This window comes from Triticum dicoccoides, chromosome 6A (assembly GCF_002162155.2).
Source record: "Triticum dicoccoides isolate Atlit2015 ecotype Zavitan chromosome 6A, WEW_v2.0, whole genome shotgun sequence".
Classification (NCBI taxonomy): Eukaryota; Viridiplantae; Streptophyta; class Magnoliopsida; order Poales; family Poaceae; genus Triticum; species Triticum dicoccoides.
Window position 1 is genome coordinate 622,382,648 of NC_041390.1, and position 10,238 is coordinate 622,392,885.

The 10,238-nt window shown below is 43.7% G+C and overlaps 2 protein-coding genes across 2 annotated transcripts; both read right to left on the reverse strand.

The window, feature by feature from the left end:
• Positions 1–1,438: 1,438 nt before the first annotated feature.
• LOC119318595 (G-type lectin S-receptor-like serine/threonine-protein kinase SD2-5) lies at positions 1,439–4,630 on the reverse strand. The gene has a single exon (XM_037593178.1). The coding sequence runs from the start codon at positions 4,034–4,036 to the stop codon at positions 1,541–1,543; it is 2,496 nt and encodes an 831-aa protein (XP_037449075.1). The 5' UTR covers positions 4,037–4,630; the 3' UTR covers positions 1,439–1,540.
• A 1,959-nt stretch (positions 4,631–6,589) lies between these two features.
• LOC119314736 (G-type lectin S-receptor-like serine/threonine-protein kinase SD2-5) lies at positions 6,590–9,662 on the reverse strand. Its single transcript, XM_037589430.1, has one exon. The coding sequence runs from the start codon at positions 9,256–9,258 to the stop codon at positions 6,775–6,777; it is 2,484 nt and encodes an 827-aa protein (XP_037445327.1). The 5' UTR covers positions 9,259–9,662; the 3' UTR covers positions 6,590–6,774.
• Between the last annotated feature and the right edge of the window lie 576 nt (positions 9,663–10,238).

Below are 10,238 nucleotides of genomic sequence, written 5' to 3' on the forward strand. Positions count from 1 at the left end.
ACATGAAAGCAGAAGACACTCACACAAACATGTGCATTTCAAATAAACATGTTTAATTCCTAAATTTTGTGATTTTACCGTTTAACCCTCCAATACTTCGAACGTTTTTTTACAGATCTGTTGTTTTTGTTTGTTTCTTGTACGGCCTCGAGCTGCCTCATCACTCATCCCCCTTGGACGGCTCCTCCCCCTCCGCCGCGAACCCTCAAAGCTCCGGCGACCCGGTGCCGCCGCTGCCCGGCATGGTTTCCTCGCGTGGCTTGGTAAGAGCGGCCAGTCCGACCTCCTGCCGCTGCGGTTCACCTCACGCGACGCCGAGGCGCTCCTCCGGCGCGCTGGCGGCAGCGAGCAGCGTGTGGCGCCGGCCGCCGCCTCAAGGACACTTTCTCCCCCAAGGAGCCTCTGCTTCGCCAGGTTCCTCCTTCTCCCCCTCACAGGCCACCTCTGCTCGGTTCTGTACGATTTGGGTTGTGGAATCACAGTCTTATGTTACTGAATCTTTTGGTTTAAACCCAACAATCCAGTTCTGGAGGACACCTAAACAGATTAGAAAGTGGGACTGTGGTGGGCTGTGAATCATATCTGAATTCTTGATTGTTAAATTTTTGGAATCATTGAACTGATGTTATCAATTCAACTGATGGGTGTCAAATAAGAGGTTTCTCAAAGGATAATGTGCTGCTTAGTTTTTGGATACTAGTGTTTATTTTATTAGCCCTTGTGTAATTTAAATTCCGCAGATCTTGATGGTATATTCTCACTACATTGGAAAGCAGAGCACTGAAGATGCAGGCAAAGTATTTAAAAACACTCGATATCCCTTGAAACATATCGATACACTGTGAGTTGCAACTTTGCAGAAGAACATCGTGAAAATCTTCTACCTCCCATTCAGTTTGGTTTGATAGAACCCCCAATTCCCAATTGAGTTTCAGCTAATTAAATGCCAAATACATTCACTTCTACTTTATATAGCACCAATGCTATGTAGTACCACTTTCCACCTTCAGATGTGCAGCATTGTGTCACACGCAAGCAAACATAGTGGCTGAAAATGTTTCAGATATAGTCCCAAGTGTAGAAATGTGAGAGGGGCACAGAATCCATGTAAGACAAGCATACTATCCTTGTCAAAAGAAAGATCTGTTGCAAGAAAAGCATACTGGGTGACCACCTACCTCACCTTGGGACAGATAAGATTAACGCTGGATGGATGCCAATGCTGAATCTGCGGATGGATTATCTAGAATAGTCACTAACAAATGTAGTTTCTCCCTACCACAGTAGGCACTATCTCCACTTTATAAGTACTTCATCTGCCACCACCTAGTATCTTTTCTGGCACACGTCACATGGCACTACCGTTTTTTCAGCTCTAAAGGTCTGAGTCAACAGTGAGATACTTCACTGGACAATCAAACATATATATTGGCTGGAAGTTACAATTTAAGATATCCAAACATAATTCCAGAGTATATAAAATACAAATATGCAAAAGCAAAAACAAAAACATAGAAATTAATTTCATTATCCACCCGTTTCACCTTGGGCCTGATAATATGGATGCTTGAGATGGACCTGAATATGTGGATGGATTATCTTGAACAAACATGATTGAATTTGCATCAAAAGTTTCTATGGTCACTGCACCATCCAATACCTTGATCACTGTTGACATTGAAGGCCTTCGTCTGCTGTCATTTTGCAGGCACCATATTGCGAGCTTCATCATTTGAATCACTTCCTCATGGTGTGACACCATATCGTCACTATGTTTGTCGATCAGATCAATCAATCGATTGTTTCGTTCTTTTTCTCGCAATATATTTATGAGCTGAACTTCCTCCTCAGCCTGAGAATGGTCAATATTTTTTCTCCCACTTAATATTTCCATCACAACAACTCCAAAGCTGTAGACATCCACTTTTTCAGTGATCCGTGACGTCAACCATTCAGGTGCAAGATATCCGGGTGTTCCTCTCATCATAGTCACTACCTTGCTTTGATCCCTATTTATTAACTTACATAGTCCAAAATCGCCTACTTTGGCATTGAAGTTCTCATCCAAGAGAATATTTTGTGGTTTGATGTCCAGATGAGCAATTTTTCTCCTGCACTCCTCATGAAGATAACACAGGCCCTTGGCAATATCCAATATGATCCTACAACGAGTGCGCCAATCAAGAGCGTTGTTGTTATGACGGTAATAGATCCACCTATCAAGCGACCCACTTGACATATATTCATATACTAGAAGCCTTTCCGACTTCTCTGCACAAAATCCAATCAGTTTGACAAGATTGATGTGTTCAATGCTTCCAATGGTCTCGACCTCTGCCAAGAATTCTTTCTTTCCTTGTCTAGCACCTTCCAAACGTTTCACTGCAACTCTTTCTTCACCTAATTTCCCTTCAAAGACTGAACCAAACCCACCTTCTCCGAGTTTCTTACCGAATCCTTCAGTACATTCACCCAACTGCTCAAGCGAAAACCTTGTTGGCATTCCAGGTAATTGACCAAAATCAGTTTCATCATCTTTGTATTCATACTTCCTCTTTCTTTGTAGATAAAGAGCGACAAGAATAACTAATAATACAAGAGTAGCAATAGCTCCAAGTGCAGCACCTAACATCACCTTTTTTTTGTTTGAATTCGAGGGGCTAACCTGCACCTTGAGGTAAGCAAAAGAGTTGTTACTAAAGGTTGTTGCATCTAATTCTGCTTGTTGTATTGAGCGGAAGGAGAATATCTTTGTCATCCAGATACATAGGCCATGACCCAACTGGTCATAATAGCTGAACATGACGGCCCTACAGGAACAGTTCTTCAAGCAGGCTTGCTTACAATCATCTTCGTTTATTGCATTCACAACCGTGCAGTTGTTATCAAAATAAGAAATGTCAGCAAGTGTGAAAAGCCGGTGGTGTTGAATTTCTTCACAAGATATTGGAATCATTGGCGTGCAACCAAGATTTAGCTTCCGATCGTCAACAGGCTTGAAGTAGCTTGAACCATAATTATTCTCAACTGGACAAGCGCACTCGCCCTCTGTGCATATGCCGTATTCCCCGCATACTGTTGGGTAATCACAATCATCCAATGCCATTATATCATGCACTAGCACTACATTAGACCATTCATACAACCTCATGTGCCCATCTGGATCTAATCTCAGGCACTGGGTAGTAGATTCTGCTGCTTGCAGTGAGATTTGCGAAAAGTATTTGTTTGGATGCACAAAGATGCTAAGGCTTCCATTCATGAATGTAACATTCATTGAACCGTTTCCTTTCTTGTCGTTGGGCACCCATGACGAATAATAGTAGAGTTGTGGTGGTGTGGATTGAGCGTAAGCATATAATCCATCTGGGCCTACAGTGATATAGAGCTGATTCTCAGTTGTATTTGTTGCAGAAGTACTTGCTGTGAGCCTCATACCTTCCAGAAGTGATTGTCCAAGGACCAATGTGTCAGTAGGATGATGAAATGACTGCCACACAGTTGCATTCTTGTTATCAAATAGCACCAGATTGCCGATCTCGGTGATCAACATGCCAGCTACAGATCGGCCTGAGCTGTTGCTTGACCAGACGTGGCTACCGTCAGCATCACGGAGGACCAAGTTTCCATCAGTACTGAACTCAAGGGTGGCATTCTCCCTAACAGGATGATTCCTGTTGGCAGACCATACCACCTGCATTGGATGACCCTGGTCCACTGTGCCATCATAGTCAAAGTAAACAATGAAGACAGCAAAGAGAGACACGTCGCATGTGGTGGTGGAGGCACAAACGAACCCCACGGCAAAGGCAGACATGTAGTCTAGGTAAAGTGCTTGTTGTATTTGTACGGAACTGGTGACCATTGTATGGAGTTGTATTTTGAATTGGACCTTGGAGGGGGTTTGGTTGATCCACGACGTTGATGGTTTGGCTATGGAATAGCTCAAGGGGTGCGCCGTGAAGAGAAGTGGTGCCGCAGTTGCAATTACCAGGAGGAAGATATTGGCAGGACCCATTCTGCCTGTCGGAAACATAGTCTGTAATCAAGAATAATCAGTTCATTCTTGGTTTATGATAAGCCACCAAGAAACTGGGGATGAACTAGCAGAGTAAACAACAAGATCACACGGTCGCACCTGATGATTCGGAGCCGCAAACATAGTGGCAACATGGTGTCACACCAGGAGTACAAGTCAGCAGGTCTCTGCGGGCTCGTCATGTGGTCTACCGCTCACGGCTCTTCCCTGTTAGCCAGGAAATGATGTGCTCCAGTCAGCAAAAGTTATTTAAGGCAAGCAGAAGGGGTATCTCCGTCATGCTTGACAAGTCTGAGCCTGCACTGGTATAACTCTGAACTTTAGAACTGCAGATTATGTCTTCCGTGCCGTGGGTATCTCTGAACTCTGTTCTTCAACAATGGGCAACTATTTCTGCTAGTGTCAAAAACGCTCTTATATATTATGGGACGGAGGGAGTAAATCTGAACTTGTCAACTGTGTGGAAACCAAATCAACATATGTTTGATGAAGCTTTTCATACTCCCTTCATTCCAAAATATAGTGCGCCTGCGCTTCCCGAGGTTCAACTTTGACCATAAATTTAACCAACGAGACCGACTGCGGCGGGAGAAAAAAATTATATAATTGAAAACTTCTTTTGAATACGAATTCACTGATATAACTTTTGATCCCGCCGCAATCGGTTTTGGTAGTTAAATTTACGATCAAAGTTGAAGCACAAGGATAGAAGAAGCACTACATTGTGGAATGGAGGGAGTATGTGAGTATGGCATTGGGGACCAGGAGCAACATGCCACTTGGACAATGGTGTCATAGATTCGCTTCCAGTCTCCCACTTAGGCGATCGATCATTTTTTATGGCGCAGTGTGTCTATTTAATTAATTTATTTTTGCCTCTAGTCTACCCCAACTTGTTTGGGACTAAAGGCTTTGTTGTTATTGTTGTTGTTGTTATTGCGAATACTTTGCGTCTATTTAGTTGCCAATGTGACGCGTCTTTGTGTGAAGAGTGAAGTGAATCCTAGGTCCTCGAACTATTTTGATGGTGTCAGGTAAGTCCTCAAACTATGAAAAGTGTCATCCAGGTCCTCGAAAATACTTGAAGTGTAATAAGTGTGTATATATGTGATACCTTTAAAATAGTTCAAGGACCTACGTAACACCTTTGAAATAGTTTGAGGACCAGGATAACACACATATTGCATTTTGAGGACCTGGATGACGATTTTCATAGTTTGAGGACCTACGCGACACCTCTGCAATAGTTTGAGGACCTATGATACACATATGCACAGGTTTATATTGAACAAATATACACAGATGCACAGGTTCATCCTGAGTGTTCAGGATATGGATATGAGCTGAATACGCGACGAATTCATTAGTCGTTATTCTTCAACTTTTCTTGTGAGGGTGTTGTATGATTATTTCAGCAGTATAACTCGAGTGATCATAATTTTTTTTGGGAAAAATATAAGTGCGGGTATCTTTTTTTTTCCTGAGGGAAATCGAGTGATAATATTTCTTTTGATGGAAATTGAGTGATCATATTTTTTTTGAGGGAAATTGACTGATCATATGTTTTCTTTTTGAGCGAATATCCCCGATAGTGGTTTTTTATTTTTTGCGTGTGTTTTCAGTCCAAGAGGCAGGCCTCCCACTGGGCTGGGCTTCCGCTCCCCCGGCTCAGATGCCCATTCGCCGCAACAACTCCACCAAAAAAAAAACGGCCACCTGGACGGCTCCTTCTCCCCTCCCGCGCCGGCGCCGGCGCCACCGCGAAGCCTCAAAGCTCCGGCGACCTGCTGCCGCCACTACCCCGGCATGGTAACCCCGTGTCCCCGCGTGGCTTGATGGCAGCAGGCACTTGGACCTCCTTCTGCTGCGGTTCAACGCGGAACTGCGCACAATCATCACCTCACTCGACGGCAGGCGACGCCGATGGGTTCCTCCCGTGCGCCTGCAGTGGGCCACGCCCCGCTTCTCCTCCACGGAGCGTCTGCTTCCCCAGGTTCTGCCTCCCTCTTCCCCTCACAGGCAGCCTCTGCCCGGTTCAGTATGTTCTAAATCCCAAATCGAAAATAAAAGATGAGGCTGTAGTTGGCTCTGAATCAAACTCGGCTGATAATACTTATGTTTTTTGGTTTCTGCGAATCAAATCCGAATGTAGTTCACTGCGTTTATCGGCTTTCATGTAAGTTTAACTGCACAAACCTTGATGGGTATAGTTTCACTGAATTGGAAAGCACTGAAGCCTGCAATTCGAATTGTTTGTCAGCACACTGTGAGTTGCAACTTGCAGAAGAACATCAAGTTGATATTAACTTTCATCCCAATTCCCAATCGAGTTTGAGACCTAATTGAGCTAACTAAATGTCAACTGGCTTTTATTCAAATAATATCGCTTATGTTTTGTATAGAAAACCAACGTTATGTATCTCCATGGAGTATGGTGCCACACCCAATCAAACATAATGGCAGGAGAGGGACACAGAATCCATGTAAGACAAGCAAATCATCCTCATTGACCAGCCATCTCACCTTCGGACAGATAAGATTAACGCTGGACCGACGCGACATTCAAACATAATTCATCAAGGTATGAGTCCACAGTCAGATACTTCACTGGACAATCAAACATATTATATATTGGCTGCAAGCTACAATTTAAGATATCCAAACATAATTCCATAGCATATACAATACAGAATACAAAAGCAAAAACATAGAAATCAATTTCATATCCACCCGTTTCACCTTGGGCCTGATAATATGGATGCTTGAGATGGACCTGAATATGTGGACAGATTATCTTGAACAAACATGCTTGAATTTGCATCAAAAGTTTCTACGCCCACTGAACCTTCCAATACCTTGATCACTGTTGACATTGAAGGCCTTCGAGTGCTGTCATTTTGCAAGCACCACACTGCGAGCTTCATCATTTGAATCACTTCCTCCTGGTGTGACACCATATCGCCACTATGTTTGTCGATCAGGTCAATTAATTGACTGTTTTGTTCTTTTTCCCGTAATATATGTATGAGCTGAACTTCCTCCTCGGCTTGAGAATTGTCAATATTTTTTCTTCCACTTACTATTTCCATGACAACAACTCCAAAGCTGTAGACATCCACTTTTTCAGTGATCCGTGACGTCAACCATTCAGGTGCCAGATATCCAGGTGTTCCTCTCATCACGGTTACTACCTTGCTTTGGTCCCTGTTTATTAACTTACATAGTCCAAAATCAGCTACTTTGGCATTGAAATTATCATCCAAGAGAATATTTTGTGGTTTGATGTCAAGATGAGCAATTTTTCGTCTGCACTCCTCATGAAGATAACACAGGCCCTTGGCAATATCCAATATGATCCTACAACGAGTACACCAATCAAGAGGGTCGTTGTTATGACGGTAATAGATCCACCTATCAAGCGATCCTCTTGGCATATATTCATATACCAGAAGCCTCTCGGACTTCTCTGCACAAAACCCAATCAGGTTGACAAGATTGATGTGTTCAATGCTGCCAATAGTCTCAACCTCTGCCAAGAACTCTTTCTTTCCCTGTCTAGCACCTTCCAAACGTTTTACCGCAATTCTATCTTCACCTAATTTCCCTTCAAAAACTGACCCAAACCCACCTTCTCCGAGTTTCTTGCCGAATCCTTCAGTGCATTCTGTCAACTTATCAAGAGAAAACCTTGTTTTCATTCCAGGAAATTGATCTAAATCAAATTCCTCGTCTTTGTCTTCGTACTTATTTCTCCTTCGCAGATAAAGAGTGACAATAATGACAAGCAATACAAGAGTGACAATAGCTCCAAATGTAGCACCTAACATTACTTTTGTTTTGTTTGAAGTTGATGCAGAAATGGAGGGGCTAAGCTGCACCTTGAGGTAAACAGAGGAACTTAAGTTGGCTATAGGTTGTATTGCTTGCAAGGAAAAGACCTTTACCATCCAGGTACATCTGCTAGGACCCGATCGGTTATAGCTCAACATAACGGCCTTACATGAGCAGTTCTTCAAGCAGGCCTGCTTACAGTCATCTTCGTCTAAATTCATAACCTCGTGGCTGTTATCAAAGTAAGAAATATCAGTAAGTATCAAGAGCCGATGGTGTTGTATTTCTTGACAAGATATTTCAGTTGTTGGAGTGCAACCAAGTTTTGGCTTCCGCTCATCCACAGGCTTGAAGTAGTCTAAAGTAGAATAGTTTTGAAGTGGACAAGTACATTGCCCCTGGCTGCATATGCCGTACTCCCCACATACTGTTGGGTAAGCACAATCATCTATTTGCATTAAATCATAATTCACTCTCCATTTTCTATCAGACCATTCATACACTCTCATATGTCCATCTGAATCTAATGTCATGTACTGGGTGGATGTAGTGGCTGGCAATGGGATTTGATCATAATAATCTGACTGCACAGAGATGGTGAGGCGTCCATTCATGAATGTAACATTTGTTGGATCATTTCCTTTCTTGACGCCGGGTACCAATGATGAACAGTAGTAGGGTTGTGGTGGTGTGGATTCAACATAAGCACATAACCCATACGGGGCTAAAGTGATATACAATTGATTCTCAGTCGTATTTGTTGCAGAGCTACTTGCTTTCAGCTTCATACCTTTCAGAAGTGACTGCCCAGGGAGCAATGTGTCAGTAGGATGATCAAACGACTGCCACACTGTTGCATTTCTCTGATCGAACAACACAAGATTGCCCATGTCGGTCATCACCATGCTGGCTACAGACCGTCCTGAGGTGCCGCTGGACCAGACAGGGCTACCATCGTCATTGCCGAGGACCAGGTTCCCATCGGAGGTAAGCTCAAGGGTTGCATTCTCCCTGACAGGGCGAGCCCGGTTGGCAGACCAGACCACCTGCGGAGCTTGTATATCTTTGGCATCAACTGGAATGATGCTCAATCTATACTTCTTCTCGTAAATGAATACTGCAAAGAGGAAATCGTTGCATGGTGACTGGGAGGAGACACATATAAACCCTGCGGCAACTTTAAGTACGGAGAAAGGGTGAGCTTGAGTTTGTGGTTGTAGAGAACGGACGACGATGCTGCGGAGGCCAGTGATGCCGTTGCGGAGAAAAATGTCGTTGTTGATCCAAACCGTCGAGGGTTTGGCCATGGAATCATCCAAGGTTTGAGCCGCCAAGTGCAAGGGTGCTGCAGCCGCAAGCACGAGGAAGAAGAGAACGGCAGGACCCATGGTGCTTCAAACCGAAACTGTAACCAGTAAAGCAGTCAGTTACTGGCCTATGCATGGAGCTCGAGATGAACTTTGCCTTTGCGGAGTAGTACAAGCAAAGATCACAAGGTCTAACCTGTACTGCGCCGCTGTGTAGAAGATGGTCTAGCCAGTTCTCTTCTCCAGAACTCTCTTTCTGGTCATCCGTTCTCTTCTCCAGTTCTTTGGTGTTGGAAAGATGGATTGCTCTTTTTTTACGTTTTGATTAATGCAAAAGCTTCGCTGCCTGACTAGTTCAGAAGCTTCACTGTCGCTGTGCCGGCCTTGTTGCCGGCCCAAGCTATTTCATTTGTTTACATGCTAGTGGCTGGACCGCTTGTGCCGGCCCAAGCTATTTCATTTGTTTACATATGCTAGCTGCTGAACCGTGGGACTGTGCGTCAACAAGTGTCAGCTGCAGCTCATCCCTGTTGAACGCGACTCAATTTATTCATTCACATTTTTATCCATTTTCGTGACAAGTAATTCCAGACGAAGGAAGTATGTATCTATTTGTGTTCAAGAGAGAAATAATACAATCCACAAAGAATTTTGTATCTATAGGCATATCTCTGCATTCTTTCGCCGGAGTATAAGATAATATACTTGTAAGATATAACGACGCGTTTGGTTGGGCGGAAAAGTCGCGGCTTCCCAAACCAGCGCTTTCTGAAACGGCATCCAGCATTTGGTACGCATACTACGTATTAGGTATCCGTGTCTTCCGATACATCGATTCACAAAACCGAAAACGGCCGGAGCGAAGGTGATTCGGAAAACGGGGTCGGATGCTCGAACCAAACTAGACGTGTATTCGGTAGAAAACCATTGGAAACCAAGGCTTCCCGATACCAGAACGAATCCGTTACCTGAGTGCGAACCAAACACGTCGTAAATCTGTTGTTCGTGATCTCTTGCTACTAAAAGAAGGCCTAGTCTGGTCGAATTCTACATGATTAAAT

Excerpts from the sequence above, each read along its gene's own strand:
- LOC119318595 (XM_037593178.1), bottom strand. The coding sequence starts at position 4,036 with ATGTTTCCGACAGGCAGAATGGGTCCTGCCAATATCTTCCTCCTGGTA.
- LOC119314736 (XM_037589430.1), bottom strand. The coding sequence starts at position 9,258 with ATGGGTCCTGCCGTTCTCTTCTTCCTCGTGCTTGCGGCTGCAGCACCC.